General features: G+C 33.9%; 3 protein-coding genes across 4 annotated transcripts; all 3 read left to right on the forward strand.

The window, feature by feature from the left end:
• Window positions 1-585: 585 nt before the first annotated feature.
• Window positions 586-4,768, forward strand: LOC123917777 (protein SRG1-like). 2 transcript variants are annotated; one of them, XM_045969602.1, is made up of 5 exons: window positions 586-755; window positions 2,483-2,730; window positions 2,973-3,220; window positions 3,526-3,850; window positions 4,239-4,768. In XM_045969602.1, exons 2-5 carry the CDS (start codon window positions 2,494-2,496, stop codon window positions 4,494-4,496), a joined length of 1,068 nt encoding a protein of 355 aa, XP_045825558.1. In that variant the 5' UTR covers window positions 586-755; window positions 2,483-2,493; the 3' UTR covers window positions 4,497-4,768. The 2 variants fall into 2 exon arrangements, with proteins under 2 accessions (XP_045825558.1, XP_045825557.1); XM_045969601.1 differs by lacking the exon at window positions 586-755 and adding an exon at window positions 1,249-2,237.
• A 970-nt stretch (window positions 4,769-5,738) lies between these two features.
• On the forward strand, window positions 5,739-17,894 carry LOC123913968 (IAA-alanine resistance protein 1). Its single transcript, XM_045964913.1, has 11 exons — window positions 5,739-6,443; window positions 7,506-7,589; window positions 7,686-7,735; window positions 8,267-8,318; window positions 13,547-13,669; window positions 13,962-14,236; window positions 14,623-14,775; window positions 14,854-14,961; window positions 16,629-16,730; window positions 17,284-17,328; window positions 17,405-17,894. Exons 1-11 carry the CDS (start codon window positions 6,122-6,124, stop codon window positions 17,558-17,560), a joined length of 1,470 nt encoding a protein of 489 aa, XP_045820869.1. The 5' UTR covers window positions 5,739-6,121; the 3' UTR covers window positions 17,561-17,894.
• Window positions 8,326-10,321, forward strand: LOC123913969. Its single transcript, XM_045964914.1, has 2 exons — window positions 8,326-9,827; window positions 10,139-10,321. The coding sequence occupies exons 1-2, from the start codon at window positions 8,606-8,608 to the stop codon at window positions 10,171-10,173; spliced, it is 1,257 nt and encodes a 418-aa protein (XP_045820870.1). The 5' UTR covers window positions 8,326-8,605; the 3' UTR covers window positions 10,174-10,321.
• Window positions 17,895-17,995: the final 101 nt, after the last annotated feature.

The following is a 17,995-nucleotide window of genomic DNA, read 5'->3' on the forward strand; positions in this document are numbered from 1 at the left end:
ATTAATCCTTAAAAAATTATCTCAATTTGCTTAAATTTGAATGAGTTTTAAAACTACCAAGATATCACAACTTGAAGCTCTGGTCAATTTCAACCATAGGAGATGGGTTTATTCGACCTTACTATGGTTCATGAGGAGTTTGTCTTCTTCCTTTTGTTTCAAACCAACATAGGCATCTTTTGAAGAATAGTCAATTTTTTAATTAGTTTTTGTTATAATGCACTATAATTATTAAAAAATAACTCTGAGATGAGGTTGAGTTGGCTAGCTTTGCATTTTTCTCTTGCCACTTTTGTTCTTGTTTTATCTTTTCACCTTGTCATTAAAAATCATATAGCTAATCCTTAAAGAAAAAAAGATAATAGTTAATGTAATAAAATTATCATTTTTATCACTTGTTTTTTTTTAAAAAATTATTTGTTAAGATACTACAAAGCATATCACTCATATTCACCGATAAGCGCAGTAACTTCGAGTGTAGCATAATAAGCATTAGAATTGATTAGTATATAAAATACCATTTTTATTGTAAAATTTACATTTTTTAGTTTTTTAACTACCGGAAAAATTAATTAGTATGACCTTAATTGGAGGAAACACTCATTTTAAGCTTCTATGAAACTTATCACTTAAATAAATGGAGCTCACTTGTTTTAGTGTGATGTGGGACTCCACCTAAACCCATTTCTATAAAAGAGCATTCATCTTTCTAAGACAAACACTCTAAACAGATACAAACCGATCTAAAGCTTAAGGTGTGTTTGTTTAATTAATTTATTTTTTACTTTCTTATTCCTTTCCATTTTGTTATCTCATTTTTCATTCCTTTTTCCAATTTTTTCAGCTCTTTAATTTCCCTATAGCTCTATACTTTTGCTTATATTTTCTTTCTCTGTCTCCCTCAGTTCTTATCTTTTTGAAAACTATCATTCAATTCATGTTTTTAATTGAGAACACACTTCGTGCGGCACTTTAGACACTCTATAACCAGTTTATATCGAATGAAAAACCGATTATATTATGCCTAAAGAATTATCGGATTTTCACATGAAAAACTTATTAATCTATTTATCAAATTTCTACTAATAAGTTTTAAAGATGATGCACGAGAGCTATGCGATAGGTTAAGGCACTAAATAGTGGTTTTAATTTTTTACTATAAATAGTTGTTGTGTATATAAATATGAAGGTATAAGTTAGCAAGGTGCACCTTTTTACTTTGGACAAAAAAAACTTTAACATTTAGTTATTTTACACTAGAAAATTGAGGGTTAGTTAGGTAAATTTTATTAAATGTTGGTGCACTCATTTGTTAATTTACACACACTTAATTATAAATATATGCAATCTAAATAAACACATAGGAAATCAAAAAATGACAACTTAAGAAAACATGTTACTCAACTTTGAACGGTGCACCTTGCTAACTTAGACATTCATGTTAAAACATTAAATCAGTTTTACTAAACTACTCTTGGCTTGAAACTATATTAAAATAGTAAAAAAAGGGTGTTTTGATCTAAAGTGAAAATGTGCACCTTGTTAACTTAAATCTTCATGTTTTTAGGTAGATCTAAGTTAGCAAACCCCAAAATCAAAAGTTTTATAAATGAATATACAATTGTTAATTAATTTTTTAAAATGGCCAAGTTAGAGTCATGGGGTAATTTTAAAAGAAAATAAATTTCTTTAAAATAGTCATTTTTAATGATGAAGTCTTTTTTTTTTTTTACTATAATATTGGTACGAAGTTTCTACCGTCATTAGCGATGTCTAATTTTCGTCGAAAAACCTGTGGGGCACATAAAGTAGTTCTTCCCTTCCAATCGAATTTTTCTATATGCATGAGCCAATTATTTTTATTGAATTATTTTAAAAATAGATTTATTCTCAGAATAAGCTGCTTAACTTTTATAAAGATAAATTTGTTTGTATTTTTTATTATTATTATTAATATTTTTTTATATTCTATTATTAATTTACTTTTAATGATGTCAAAAAAAAAATACTTTTAATGAATTATTTTGATCATTACTTAAGCTACTTAACTCCTTTTTAGTGAAACTAAAACCATTAAATTTCTAACATTCATATCTACATTTGGTAGGAAGATATCAAAGCATAACTCTATTATTTAATCGTTAGAAATAATATAAGACTGTGGCTTTATTCTAACAGTTTAAACTTTTGGGATAATCGGTTATCTAACATGGTATCAGAGCTTCTATGACATAGTGGTGAGTTCGATCCCCGCTCCCCTCAATTTTTAATTAAAAAGTGGAATTTAAGCATATTGTAGGTGAGCCTATGTATTATCCGCACTTCAAGCCCAAGTGGACTTTTGCATGAGGGGACGTGTTAGAAATAATATAAAATTATTGATGTAGCTCTATCCTAAGGATTTAAATTTTTGGGATAATCTATTATCTGACATTAATATCATTAAATATTTATTACAATTTAGTGTTGCACTTGTATTCAGGTGAAAGTAGCATGGAAGTAACATCTATTCTAGTGCCCTCTGTACAAGTGCTAGCAAATGAACCATTGACCAAAGTTCCAGACCGATATGTTCTTCCAGCTCAAGAAATTGCAGTACTATCTAACAATACCTCTTTACCTCAAGTTCCTGTCATTGATCTTGCAAAATTGTTGTCCCAAGATCTCAATCTCAAGGGACATGAGTTAGAGAAGCTACACTGTGCTGGCAAAGAATGGGGTTTCTTTCAGGTTTGATTTAATATTTGTACTATAATGAAATAAGACTTCTTCTTTTCGTGTCCCCTGAGTCTTGCACGCTCTCCCCGACCTTCAAATTCTACTCCCTCATAATGTAGGATGCGAGTGTGTAAAATAGCAAAAATTGGGAAAAAAACAGTTCGTATCCTAAAATGTCAACCTTATAAAATATGGAGTAATTAAGTACTACTATATAACAAGCAGTTATTCACTTAGTTGGTTAATCATTGCAGGTGATTAATCATGGAGTAAGTACTACCTTGATAGAAAGTATGAAGAGAAGTTCTAAATCTTTGTTTGAACTTTCAATGGAAGAAAAGAAGAAGCTATGGCAGATAGAAGGAGACATCGAGGGATTTGGTCAGGCCTTCATTTTTTCTGAGGAACAAAAATTAGAATGGGGAGATGCTTTTTTCTTGAACACACTACCACCTCACACAAGAAAACCCCATATATACGATCATATGCCCCAAACATTCAGGTTCTCTCGCGCGCGCACACATTCACTCTACTTTTAAAATTTTAGTTAATTTTTTATTTTTATTTTTAGAATACATATAAGATATCAAAACATCATTCGATTCATATAGAAGGATTTTCAATAGAAATTTTGTTTTGTTGTAAAAGATCATTTTGTCTCTGACAATTTTCCATTTGATTTTCACATGATTTACGTAGGTTGTCGTATTTTTGTTTGAAAATTGGTGTTCAAATAACATTTTTCTTTAATTATTATTATTGATCATTGTTTATGTTAGTGACATTTTCAACCTAATTCAAATGTAGAGAAAATTTAGAGATATATTGTGCAGAGTTGGAAAAACTTGCCAACAAAATCATTGAACTTATGGCAAATGCTCTTGCAATAAACCCAAAGGAAATAACAGATCTATTTAACATAGGAACTCAAAACGTAAGGGTGAATTATTATCCTCCATGCCCCCAACCAGAAAAGGTCATTGGCATAAAATCTCATTCAGATGTTGGTGGCCTCACAATCCTTCTTGAAATCAATGATATGGAAGGCCTTCAAATTAGAAAGGATGGACAATGGATTTCTGTTCCACCCCTGCCTAATGCTTTCATTATGAATGTTGGAGACACATTTGAGGTATGTAACTAAAAAAATCCTTCACAACTTTATGTTTCATTTTCATTTGATTATTAGATCAAGGTCGAAGTATTTTTTTTTTAACTACAAATATACCATTTTTTCGCTTTTACTCTGATATATAAATTTTGGTATTAACCCTCTGGTATTCAGGGAAAGGAGCCACTAGTAATTCAGTGTTCGACCGCAAAATATATAAAATCTAGTCAATAATTATTTTCATAAAAAATCGAACTTAAATTTTCCAAAATAATTAATATATTTGCAAGTACTAAAAACATTGTTTTGTGGAGCTTAAAAGCAAAAAAAAAAAAAAGTAAAAAAATCACCTTCTAATTAAATTGGCAATCATTGCAGTAAAATTTAACAAAAATGGTTCAATTTGCAGATTGTAACAAATGGGATTTACCAAAGCATTGAACATCGAGTGGTAGTTAATTCAAAGAAGGAGAGGATTTCCCTAGCTACTTTTTATGGCCCTAACATGCAAGCAACTTTGGCTCCAGCACCAAGTCTTGTTAATATAGAAAAAGTAGCACAATTTAGAAGAATTAGGGCTGAAGACCACAACAATGGGTATTTTTTACAAGAGCTCCGTGGAAAAGCATATCTAGATGAAATGAAGATAGCAAAGGATGGAGAATAATAATTGCTCTTTACTAGAAAGAACAATTGGGGATTCTTGAGCAAAGAAAAAAAAATGAACAATAGGAAATTGAGATGGAAAGTGAATAACCAAGTGTACATGGTCATAATAAATGCTTTTGCTTGTTGTCTTAAGAGGAGTAGTATTGTATAGACTAAATTAGTAAGAAATTCGTGTTTCTGAATAGGTTTCGCGTTGTGTGTTGAGTTGCTGAAATTGTACATTTTAAGTGAGAGATGTGAAAAAATCAGATTCTTACTCGGACCTATGCATATTAACATCACTGCAGCTGCTATCGACTGAGTTGTATTTACAAATTGTGTATATTTAATTTGTAAATAAGTAAATTCTATATATTTTAAAAGAAAACTCACACCGTGAAAGTTGGGTTTCTCATCGATAAATGATGTCAACTCAACGTAAATTCTATATATATTACTTAAACACTTATTTATGTCATAAATTCAATTATTGCTTTTTTGTTTTGACAAAAAATTCAATTATTGCTTAAACATCTCACTTTTCATCAAAATTTAGCCCTAAATGTATAGGTTAGTAAAATGGTTGACTAAAATCATGATTTCAAAATAGTGAGACAAAATCAAAGACAAAATTTATGGAAAAGTTTAGCTTATTTTACTTTGTAAAAACACTTATTACTATTTTTATCCATCAGCACAGTGATTAAAAATTTAACTCTTAAGATGAATAAGTGGGATGACTGAAGTATACTCACGGGACAAAACACTTCTTATTTCTATTCAGTAATTGATTTATCAATTAAATCAAACAAACACTTTAACAAGACAAAATAAATCAAATAACACCACACACTAAAACATAAAGGACATGTTTGTTTAAGCTTAAAAAAAAAATTCTGAAATAATCTAGAGATTATTTTGTAGAGATTTTGAAGAAAAATCTATTTTCTTAGAAAATAATTTACAAAAAAAATAGATTTTGAAGAAAGCTTTTCATTTTGAAGAAAAAAATAATTTTTTTTACTAAAATGATTTTTAAAAAATATGACGCAAACACAAATATAAAAAAAATAAAAAATTTTAAAATATATATTTTTGCTAAAAATCTGAAACAAACATAGCCAAAATCACGATAAAAAACCACTAGAAAAGAAAGCTTATCTAAGAATCACTTTATTGTAAAAAAATAATAAAAAATCACTTACTTTTTTTTTACATTATTAAAAATGAGAATGTTCATCACTATACAAATCCTAGTAGCTTCAAAAAATCCCCAAAACAATCTCCAATCGATGAAAATAAATAAATTAGAGAGAAAATAGAAGTGTTACCTCTCCGAGGAAAATTAGGGCCCGCCGGCTTAGAATAGTTTGGAAAGTACAATGCGGTGATGTTGGCGCAACAGACCACTCAACTGAGGAACAAAAAAAATAGTATTTAATTTAACAATTACTAAAATTAAATGCTAGTCTTGGTCAAAAAATAAATAAAAATGTTACTTACGTAGAAAAAAAATGGATGTGATAACCTTCGGAATTATAATCGCCGTTATTGTTTTGTTCTTAGTAATCGTCTGCTACATCACCATTCAAGGCACTTGCTGCAACTCACGCTCTTAAATTCAATTCTTCAATTTCAATTTCAATGGCATTGAGTAGCAGTAGAAGAAAGAGAGTTGAATTGTTGTTGCCTATCTTGTGTTTGTTAATTTGCTTCTTTTTGGATCTCGTAACTGCTCATCAAGATCACTCTCATTCTACATCCAACATTCATCATCATCACTGTGACGGAGAACATGATCATCACCACGATCATGGTCATGATCATCATGACCATGATCATGTTCATCAGTCCAAGAAGCTACTTCCAGAGGAGTTAGCGGAAGAGGAGGATATGAAACTCTATGGGTTTGGTTTACCCCATCACGACCATCACCATACTGGGTTTACTGAACTATCGGGTTTAGGTATTTTCTCAATTGTTGATTTTTCATTGCAAAATAACATTTTTTATGTTAATTTCAAGTGTTTCAATGTTCAAATTTAATTATTGTGAAATGGGTTAGGGTAGCAGGTTTTCAGTTTATCAAATTTTGGAATTTGGGAAAAATGGGTAAGATTGCTTTTTTCCTCAATTGAGGATGTAAATAAGCAATGAAGCACCGAAACATCTACGCTGATAATAATTTGAGAAAATGACATAATTCATTGTAATCAATCATGACACTGACGCTTGTGTCCGATGTCGGACAAGCCAAATCCGAGGATTTGAAATTATCAAAGTTTTGTATTTCGTGCATTTTCTAGTGTAATTTCCACTTCAAAGTTGATGATTAGGCTTTTCACTAATGTACTGGGTAAAAGATGTATAAAAGGGACACAATTAGTTTCTTTTAGCTTAGCTATGTGTCTATTAACCTTTGGATGTTTCTATTAATTTATGTTGCATATTGTGAGTTGAGTTGACTTGCTAATCAGAAACAAAATTGAGGGTCCAATTCCTGTATTCAGGATTAAAGGATAGGAAATGAAATTTCACAATGAGGAATAGGGTACTACTTGCTTGCCTCTAATTAGCTGTATTTTTGGGTTGCACGAGATTCTGTTTTGCGTAACGAGTGCTGTTTAGCAGATCATGTTACGGGAGTCATGATTAGATTATTTCAAGTTGAGATTCAATATACCACTTGTTCATGGCTTCTTCAAGTCCTGGCTAAGCTGGTGCAGATATCTGCCCATTAAAATCAGCTGCTTTTAAGTAGACCTATCAGGAACGTTAAGTTCCATTAAGGACTACATTAGGGGATCTAAGACCATTTTATATACAGGTTAAGATAAGGTTTCAAATGCTATTTATAAAGTAAAATTCTAATAGAATGCTATACATTTTTGCATAAAATAATAGAAAAATAATATCATAAGATTTTGTGCTGATAAATGCTATTCTTGCTTGCTGGAAGTTTCAGTCCCAGGTTTGATTGTTTCATGTTTGATATTTATATGTTATATTTACTTATTTTATATTTTAGGGCTTTGGTTGAATGCATTGGGCTGTTCATTTCTGGTGAGCATGGCTTCCCTGATTTGCCTGATTATCCTGCCTGTAATTTTTGGTAAGCAGATTGTATGTCATTTCATTTTATACAAAATTTTCATTTCTCAATGCAGTACAATTTTGTTGAATAATCTGGGTTATTCACCTGTTTCAGTTCAAGGGAAACCTTCAAAGACCGTTGTTGATTCATTGGCTTTATTTGGGGTCAGGTTTCCTCAAGCTCCTTTCTTTGGTTTCATTATCGTACTCTTTTTTCTTTCTTTTTCCGGTACAACACTATCACACTCTCTTTTCGACAGCTCTTCTTTCACAAATAGACATCATTATACAATTTGAATACTTTGTTTCATTAGAAAAATATACCAAGACTGGATATTGAACTATTAGACTATGTCTTTCACCTTAAATCCATCCATCTGCTACCAGAAAGGTAAAAATAATATAACCCACTTAAGGTCTTTCACAAACTTTCGCCCTGTGGCTGATGATCGTCATTATTTATTTACGCATATGGCCCTTCCTTCTTTCTGCCCATCTTTGGTATTTGTCCTCCTTATTTCCTCATTATGGATTTTTGTTCTTATGTTTGTAAACTTATGATTACCAGCATGCTGGTAACTTTCTGAAGATTCACTAAATTACTCTCTGTCAATAACTTGGTTAAATGTCTTGCTTTTCAACTTTTGTTTCTGGTTCACTTTTTAGCTTCATTCTCATTTACCATTTCTTTTTCAGGCAGGAGCTATGTTGGGAGATGCTTTTCTTCACCAACTACCACATGCTTTTGGTATGATATGTGTTGGAATATATTTAGTTTCCTAATTTGTTATTTTAAACATATCATTATTTCCTTTTATTTCTCCTAAAATCAAGGAGATAGCCAGTTGTACTTTTATTATAAATACCAGCCTTGAGCTGAGGAATAAATCAATAAAGCATTCTCTCATATTTTTAACATGGTATCACGAGACCTAGGTTAGGGTTAGAGTGCTACTGTAAAGCTTTCCACAACTAGTGGGGTTCGGGGCGACCCGTTCTTTTACCCGACCCATTCCCATACCCGTTTAGCCTCTCATGGCCGACCACAACAAGTGGCCTTCCCTAGGCCAGGCCTATACCGGATCCTCGGTCAATAACGATGGCCAACCTGCAAGTGCTGGCCGCGGAAACGGAGGAGGTGGCCGCGTAGACGGAGCTGGCCGCGGAGACGGTGGTGGCCGTGGTGGTGGGATACCAGACTTCGGAAAGATACCAGACTTTATCGCTACCAGTAGCGGTAATGGCGGAAACAACGAAAACAGGAATAAACCTGTTTATGGTGACAGAGATTTCAACACAGGCTTCAAAGACAAGGAGGGTTCCTCCCTCAAGGTCGATATTCCTAAGATGAACGGGAATAACTATAATCAATGGGCCCAAACTGTTCGATTGGTATTGGATGGCAAAGGAAGACTTGGTTTTTTGACGGGTGCTTTCGCTGAACCGGCACAAGGAGACCCACTTCACCAACAATGGAAGTCTGAAAACTCCATGATTATTGCCTGGTTAGTAAGCACTATGGAACCTGGCATAGGCAAGCCTTACATGTTTTTGCCTTCAGCAAAGGATGTGTGGGAAGCTGTTAAGGAAACATATTCTGATATCCAAAACGCCTCTCAAATCTTTGGTTTAAAGTCACGATTATGGCATGCTAAGCAAGGTGACCGGAATGTAACTACTTATTACAATGAGTTGCTGACCTTGTGGCAAGAGTTGGATCTTTGTTATGATGACAATTGGAAATGCGCAGAAGATAGTGTTTTATTTCTAAAGAGGCAAGAGAATGATCGTGTGTTCATGTTTCTCGCTGGGCTGAATAAAGACCTTGATGAGGTAAGAGGTCGAGTTTTGGGAAAGGTTCCATTGCCAACTCTTCGTGAAACTTTTGCAGAAATAAAAAGGGAGGAGGCACGACAAGGAATTATGATGGGCAAGACACCTCGCATCTCTGAATCTGAAGGCTCAGCTTTGGCAACTAGAAACCCCTACGAAGGAAAAAAACCAGACGAAGTTCCTCGATGTGATTACTGCAACCGCGAATGGCATACGCGTGAAGATTGTTGGAAGCTCAAAGGCAAACCTCCTAACTGGACTCCTAATTGGAAGAAGAAGAAAGGTGGTCGTGCATTCCAAGCAAGTAATTCTGATCAAGGACAACAATCTACTTCAACTCAGGGTCCATTCACTACGGAACAACTAGAGAAACTGTTCAAACTCCTCGAGTCTCAAACTCCCTCTTGCTCTGTAGCAACAAAAGGTAACTCTGTTTTTCTTAGTGTCAGTCCCAATCATACTTGGATAGTAGATTCCGGTGCCTCTGATCACATGACAGGTGAATCCGCTTTGTTCTCTTCATATAGTCCATGTGCAGGTAATCAAAAAATAAAAGTCGCAGATGGCTCTTTTTCAGCCATTGCCGGTAAAGGGTCAGTTGTGTTGTCTCCAATGTTAACTCTTAAAAATGTCCTTCATGTTCCCAACTTGTCCTGTAGTCTAATGTCCGTTAGTAAGTTAGCCCAAGATATAAATTGTCAAACTAATTTTTTCCGATCTCATTGTGTCTTTCAGGATTTGAACTCGGGAAAGATGATTGGCAGCGCTGAGGAGAGTGGAGGACTCTACTACTTTGACATTGGATCTGCATCACAACTACCTTCTGAAACAATAAGTTCCTGCTTTGAGTCTTTTTCTGTTTTGAATAATCATGATGACAATATTATGTTATGGCATTTACGATTAGGTCATCCTAGTTTTCCCTATTTAAAACACTTGTTTCCAAAGTTATTTCGTAATAAGGATATTTCTTTGTTTAAATGTGAAGCATGTGAATTTGCGAAACATCATCGTTCCCATTTTGCAATACAGCCTTACAAACCATCAAAACCTTTTTCTATTATTCACAGTGATGTTTGGGGCCCTAACCGTACAAGTACACTATCTCTTAAGAAATGGTTTATCACCTTTATCGATGACCATTCAAGGGTATGTTGGGTGTACTTGTTAAAGGGGAAATCTGATGTTTGTCAGGCTGTAAAAGATTTTTGTACAATGGTGCAAAACCAATATCAAACTAATATTCAAGTCTTTAGAAGTGATAATGGCAAAGAATATTTTAACGCTAATTTGAGTGATTTTTTTCTTAAAAATGGAATTATACATCAAAGTTCTTGTCCTAATACTCCCCAACAAAATGGAGTTGCAGAAAGAAAAAATAGACATTTATTGGAGGTAGCTAGAGCTTTACTTTTCTCAAGTAAAGTACCAAACTATTTGTGGGGTGAAGCGGTTTTGACTGCTGCCTATTTAATTAACAGAATGCCTTCAAAAGTTCTCAATTTTCAAACTCCAATTGATACTTTCAAAGAATGTTTTCCTAGTACTCGTGTTTCAAATGATTTGATATTAAAAAATTTTGGTTGCACAGCCTTTGTACATGAACATAAGAATGTTGGAAAACTCGAACCACGTGCTATAAAATGTGTTTTTGTTGGATACTCCCCAACCCAGAAGGGATATAAATGTTTTGATCCAAAAAACAAGAAAATGTATGTCACTATGGACGTTACATTTTTTGAAAACAAGTATTTTTTTGATGATACTCATCTTCAGGGGGGGAATTTAAAGGAAGACTCGTTTCAAACCGAGGACATGAGTTTTTTTAATAATTTATCTTTGCCGGAATCAGAAAGTTCTAAGACTTACAGTTTTGCACCAACAGAAAATGGCCATGATTCTTTATCTGAGCTTACTCCTGTTATGAGTAAGGAACTTGGTGAATCTGAGCCTACATTTTCTCATGAAGAAAATCATGAGAATTTTCAAAGTAATAATGATGATCTAATTGAAATGCCACAAAGTAGTGAGTCATCTAAAGAGAATAGGTTTGAAGCAGAAAACAACATTTGGAAAGGAAAGGTTTTTGTGAGAAAGAATCACAAAGGAAGTGATGAGTCCACATCTCAACAGTGTCATGAATCTGAACCGGGGAATGATCAACCTCCTAAAAACCGAAAAGGTAAGTCTATCTCTGTTTCTGAGAGTCGTATCTTGTATCCCGATATAGATGATCCAGTTGCTGTTAGAAAACCTGTTAGATCTTGCACTAAACATCCCTTGTCTAATTTCATATCATATTCAAAATTGTCTTCATCATTTTCTGCTTTCACCTCAAAATTGTCTAGTGTAGAAATTCCAAAAAATGTACAGGTTGCTCTAGAAGTTCCAAAGTGGAGGGAAGCTGTACTTGAGGAGATGAAAGCCCTTGAAAAGAACAAAACTTGGAGTATTATGACACTACCGGATGGGAAGAAGACAGTTGGATGCAAATGGGTGTTTACTGTGAAGTATAATTCAGATGGGTCAATTGAAAGGTATAAGGCTCGATTGGTAGCTAAGGGGTTTACTCAGACCTATGGTATAGACTACTCAGAGACATTTGCTCCTGTTGCTAAATTGAATACTGTTAGAATTCTCTTATCTGTTGCAGCTAACCTGGATTGGCCCCTACATCAGTTAGATGTTAAGAATGCCTTTCTCAATGGTGATTTAGAAGAAGAAGTATATATGGACATTCCTCCTGGTTTTGAAGACAGGTTTGGATCAAATGTATGCAAACTAAATAGGTCGTTGTATGGATTAAAGCAATCTCCTAGAGCTTGGTTTGAAAAATTCACTCAGTCCATGAAGAAACAAGGGTACGTTCAAGGGCAGGCTGACCACACCTTGTTCACAAAGTTCTCCCAAGATGGGAAAGTAGCTGTCCTGATTGTTTATGTTGATGATATTGTTCTTACCGGAAATGATACAGTTGAAATGGGAAGAGTAAAAGAGAAATTAGCAGCAGACTTTGAAATCAAGGACTTGGGATCCATGAGATATTTTCTTGGTATGGAGGTTGCTCGATCAAAAGATGGTATTGTTGTTTCCCAGCAGAAATACATCATCGATTTATTGAAAGAAACGGGAATGAGTGGATGTCGACCGGCAGATACCCCTATGGATCCTAATGCAAAACTTTGGGAAAAAGGTAATGTTCCTGTTGATACCGGAAGATACCAGAGATTGGTTGGGAAATTAATTTATCTGTCACATACCAGACCAGACATTGCGTTCTCAGTTAGTGTAGTAAGCCAGTTTATGCATTCTCCTTTTGAGGAACATCTTGAGGCAGTCTATAGGATACTGAGATATTTAAAGGCAACTCCCGGAAAAGGATTATTTTTCAGGAAGACTAATGAAAGAAATGTGTCTATCTTCACCGATGCTGATTGGGCAGGTTCGATTACTGATAGAAGATCAACTTCTGGATATTGTGCCTATGTTTGGGGTAATCTTGTGACATGGAGGAGCAAGAAACAAGGAGTTGTAGCAAGAAGTAGTGCAGAAGCTGAGTTTAGAGCTATGGCTCAAGGTATATGTGAAGGATTATGGATCCATAGAGTCTTAGAAGAACTTAAGATGAAAATTGAGCTTCCGTTGAAATTGTACTCTGACAGTAAAGCTGCCATTAGCATAGCTCATAACCCTGTTCAACATGACAGAACCAAGCATATTGAGATTGATCGACATTTCATAAAAGAGAAGTTAGATGCTGGAATCATATGTTTACCTTTTGTAACTTCAAGTCAACAAACTGCAGATATCTTAACCAAAAGTTTGGCAAGACCCACCTTTGAGCATTTGATAGGCAAGTTGGGCATGACAGATATCTATGCACCAACTTGAGGGGGGGGTGTTGGAATATATTTAGTTTCCTAATTTGTTATTTTAAACATACCATTATTTCCTTTTATTTCTCCTAAAATCAAGGAGATAGCCAGTTGTACTTTTATTATAAATACCAGCCTTGAGCTGAGGAATAAATTAATAAAGCATTCTCTCATATTTTTAACAATATGCATCCCAACCTGTCTTCAAATAATTTTTTTCCTCAAAATTTTATCCCATTTACATACTTATGATTCTTTTTAACTGTAGGTGGTGGTGAACATTCCCATTCTCACGGCGACCATGCAGACCATGACCATGACCATAATGCTCGTTCTGGACATGGACATTCACATTCTTTAGCTGATCTTTCTACAGGAATGTCTATCTTAGGTTAGTAGTGATATGCTTCATGTATCTTACCAACCACGTCGATTATTCACCTTGTATACATATATGTTGAATTTTTGCCTCCCTTTTCTTCCACTAATTGATTGAACGAAGTTTTATTTGTCTTATTTTCATTTAGCTAATTAATAATTTTAGCATCGAAGTATTTTATACTTTTCCCGTGGTTGTGATTGATCTCTTTCGTTATTATGGATTTCATTTTCAATATTTTTTTATTTTATTTCGTCTCTAGATCAGTGTCACTCATTCTTACTATGTTTTCGGGTTCTTGCAGCTGGAATTGTACTCTTTCTTCTTGTGGAGAAGCTAGTGAGGTATGTTGAAGAAAACTCAGGAGGAGCTAATTCGTGGGGGCATGGACACCACCACCATAACCACAACAGCACGAAAAAATTGAAAGATGATAACGATTCTGATGTCAACATTCAGTCAAAGTCTATCAATACAAAAAAAGAGAGATTGGAAGATGAGGGGAAAGAAGACAATCAGGTATCACATGACTCGTTGAAGGGAGATAAGCCAGCTCAATCTGAACCCTCGCTTAGAAAGGTAAGATGGGCATGTCACTACAGTTGACCAAGGTTGGAACACTATTGGTTAGGCTTGAATCATTATTGATGTCGCACCTACACTAGGACTTTTACTACTAGTAGACATTGTTATAATTTCTGATGTTTGGCTAGTTATGCTGACAGTTATTAAAGACAAATAGGATGTGCAAAACTTGGATTGCCATAATATGTCTGTTACACCAGTTATAAAATGTTGTATTAGACATATACAATTGCTTCATCATATTTGTAGTACATTACTAAGGCAAAATCTGAACAGCTTATTTTCTTAATGTGATTTAGCCTCACTTAGGTTGAATGGTAATTTTGAATGTGGTGCGAAAAATTTAACTGACATATGATGTACGAATTCTTGCGTTACAGAGAAGTGGAAGCAATGCAACTAAAGGTGATAGTCTCAATGATAATGCTGAAGATAGCTCCACTGATAACGTCAAATCTTCAAATGTTAAAGAACCAGTTAGACCAGCAAGTAGTCTTGTGTTTGGCTATCTCAATCTTTTCTCCGATGGAGTTGTAAGTTATCTTGACCTTATGTTGGTTGAATTGAAGGAAAGCTTTCCATTATTCATGCAAACTCTGTTAATATTGCAGCATAATTTCACTGATGGAATCGCATTAGGAAGTGCATTCATGCTTTATGGATCTGTTGGTGGCTGGTCTAGAACTCTGTTTTTGTTGGCACATGAAATACCTCAAGAGGTTCAAATTCATCCTTATCCTATAACATGCTCAGTATGATGCTAATATTCATAACATCCTACCTCAACATCCCATTTAATTTGGTATAACATAGACTGTAACAGATAATTTACAAAAGGTATTAAAATTAAGATAAAATCATAATTACTTTTTAATCCTTATAATGGTTGAATTTGTGCTGTGCTTTGAAAGACAACTTGCTTCCTGCTTAAAAGAGCAATCGTAATACGGATTAAGCTTTATGAGTGAGTAAGAAAAACCTTTATACTCAATGTAGTCAAACACGAAATCTTAAGTAGGCTCGGTAGGCACAAAGGCGTCTCTCACACATGTGCGGGGTGTGCGACGGCATTGGGCCTCAAAATTTTAAGGGCCTCAACTCAAAATTTTGAGTTCCTATAATTTTACTTATATATTATTTATACCTATAAAATATCAGATGTATATTAATAGATTAATTTTTAGGCCTTAAAATAATAGTTATATATTGTTAATGTTCATAAAATATCATATGAGTATCAATAGATTAGTTATCTATATTCGTAAATATAGTTCTAGTCATTTTAATTTTTGCATAAAATTTAATCTTAAATTAATTAGGATGTTCCTTTTTGACGTTATATACAAAGATAATTATTTTGTATTTCTTGTTCCATTTAATTTAATGCAATTGATTTAATATTGATAATTTATTTGTTTACAAGAATGATTTTTTTTTATATTATATGCAATTTAAATCAACAATTTTTTTTTTAAAAAAATTCTATTTTTATTAAGGGGCCACTTTTATATTTTGCACAGAGCCTCCTAAAACTCGGAGACGCCACTGGGTAGGCAGATGAAAGATCGTAACACAACTCGTATATATATATATATATGAACAAAATAACCTATAAATTGTACCACTACTTGAAGCCACTATTGTGTTGTGAAAGAAAGAGGTGAGGAAAACAGATAAAAACAGAGAAAACAGGGAGAACAAACGAAACAGAAAACGAAGGGGAAAACATGTGGACAATGTCGCCGGAATCAGTGGCGGACATCGTCGCCGGATAATGTGTGAGAGATGACTAGGGTTTCCATTTTCATTGTTGTTTCTGGAAGATAAAAAAGAGAGGCGCATACCATTTTCTTAAGAAGTGATAAGGTGATTTGAGGGGAAAGAACATAAGGGTTGTAGGAATAAGTGATTGTGGGATTACCTCCCACACTAATATTTCTAACAACTAATTACTAACGTTGTCATAAAAAAAGAGCTTCATGCTTTCTTTTGCAACTATGATCAATCTAGCATGAGATGCCAGATCTTGAGTATCTCGCTTTCATGACCAAGGTTTTAATTCATGGTCGCTGTCATGTTTCCATTCAGCTGACTATTGTGGTTATGATCCAGTCTCTATTCAGGGAAGTATAAATTCAATATTAGGTTATATGATCTTTTAATTGGGGAAGCAAAACTGCTGCAAATGATCACTTTTTTCCTGTTTCGTACTTTATTATTTGTCAATTTATAATGCTTTGAGCGAACTTTATTATTATTTTCTTTAACTTTTCTGTTTTGAATTAATTTTTTGTCATCATCTATACTGCATTTATATCATCTGTTTCAGATCTTATTTTTGTTTCCCACCAGGAGTTTTATGCTTTTTGTTTTTTTTTGCTTACAGGTTGGTGATTTTGGTATTTTGATAAGATCTGGTTTCAGCATACCAAAAGCTTTGCTGTTCAACTTTTTATCAGCACTTGTGGCCCTTGCAGGCACTGCATTGGTGAGTTTTTTTTTCATTCAATAGTGAAATGTTTAATGGATTCACAAACGGCATATATGCATGCAACATTTAACCAAAACAGAAGTTTACATATTGGCTCAACTCTAGAATTCCTTAGTTGGTAGGTTAAACGTAAATTCTGTTGTAAATCCTCAATAAGGTTGGTGGTTCTTTCTGACCTTGCACGAGATGTGCCTACACTAATCTAATTTTTGTTATCATAAAAAAATAATGTGCATATTGATGAATTAGTGACTGGAAGAGCAGATTTAAGTAAATGAGCATTTGATAAACGAAAGGCAAAATATATTTGTAACTAAATCGAAAGGCGATTCTTATATACCTGTACCACATCGAAGCTATGACTTCTAAACTTCTATGGAACTTAAAAAGTTGTTTTATTTGAGGGAATTTGCTGGTTGAGTTATTGGACAATTGTAAGTGTTGCATCTACAATCATTTCCAAGCCCTCTTCCCTTTTTCTGATTTGATACCCTTCATTATTAGTATGTTCTAACGGAATGATATAATAAATTTCTGCTTTTTGGTTTAGGCTCTGCTCTGGGGGAAAGATCCTGGGCAGTCATCTCTGATTGAGGTGAGGAATGTTCCATGATGTATCTGTTGGTTGAGTTGTAAGCAGAATTTGACACTGACTATCTCCTATTTAACAGGGATTTACAGCAGGTGGATTTATATACATCGCCATTGCAGGAGTACTTGCAGAAATGAATAACAATGGGAAGACGACATTTAGAAGTACAGCCATTCAAATAATCTCACTGACGATGGGCATGGCTGTTGCCCTTGGCATTTCCCTTATAGAATGAATAAAATGTTCTCTCTTTGGACTTGCATATCTTGATTCTTGATGTGCCAATTATTACACTAAATGTATGCAACCTATCTAAAAATCTTTTCATTATATATTTGCTGCATGCTATGTAGTGAGCTCAGAAAAGCTTGTAGGGTAGGTGAACTAGGAGAAAATGATAGATCAAATCTTAATGGCCAGACTTAAACTTGCAATGATTCCTTAACTCTCAACACAGTAAACTTTGTATAATAGATGTCTCTACAAACCATTTGTATTTGTCAGATTATGTAACAACATTTTTGCCCCTTTTGAGCAATATAGCAGTCAAGATGCTTTCCTCTTATGCACATGGTGAGTTGAAAAACACTGATTGTGTTTGATTGACATTGTACATGTTTCCCTTCTTTGTCTTTGTTCTTTTCTTTTTGTTTTCATTTGTCTGTTGGAC

The sequence above is a fragment of the Trifolium pratense genome, linkage group LG3 (genome assembly GCF_020283565.1).
Source record: "Trifolium pratense cultivar HEN17-A07 linkage group LG3, ARS_RC_1.1, whole genome shotgun sequence".
NCBI lineage: Eukaryota > Viridiplantae > Streptophyta > Magnoliopsida > Fabales > Fabaceae > Trifolium > Trifolium pratense.

Bases quoted from the DNA above. Each gene is read 5' to 3' on its own strand.
- LOC123917777 (XM_045969602.1), top strand. From the start codon at position 2,494: ATGGAAGTAACATCTATTCTAGTGCCCTCTGTACAAGTGCTAGCAAAT. The intron at 2,731-2,972 runs GTTTGATTTAAT...TAATCATTGCAG, and splicing joins AAGAATGGGGTTTCTTTCAG to GTGATTAATCATGGAGTAAG. The intron at 3,851-4,238 runs GTATGTAACTAA...TTCAATTTGCAG, and splicing joins ATGTTGGAGACACATTTGAG to ATTGTAACAAATGGGATTTA.
- LOC123913968 (XM_045964913.1), top strand. From the start codon at position 6,122: ATGGCATTGAGTAGCAGTAGAAGAAAGAGAGTTGAATTGTTGTTGCCT. The intron at 13,670-13,961 runs GTTAGTAGTGAT...GGGTTCTTGCAG, and splicing joins TACAGGAATGTCTATCTTAG to CTGGAATTGTACTCTTTCTT. The intron at 14,237-14,622 runs GTAAGATGGGCA...CTTGCGTTACAG, and splicing joins CTGAACCCTCGCTTAGAAAG to AGAAGTGGAAGCAATGCAAC.
- LOC123913969 (XM_045964914.1), top strand. From the start codon at position 8,606: ATGGCCGACCACAACAAGTGGCCTTCCCTAGGCCAGGCCTATACCGGA. The intron at 9,828-10,138 runs GTAACTCTGTTT...TGTGTCTTTCAG, and splicing joins TTGCTCTGTAGCAACAAAAG to GATTTGAACTCGGGAAAGAT.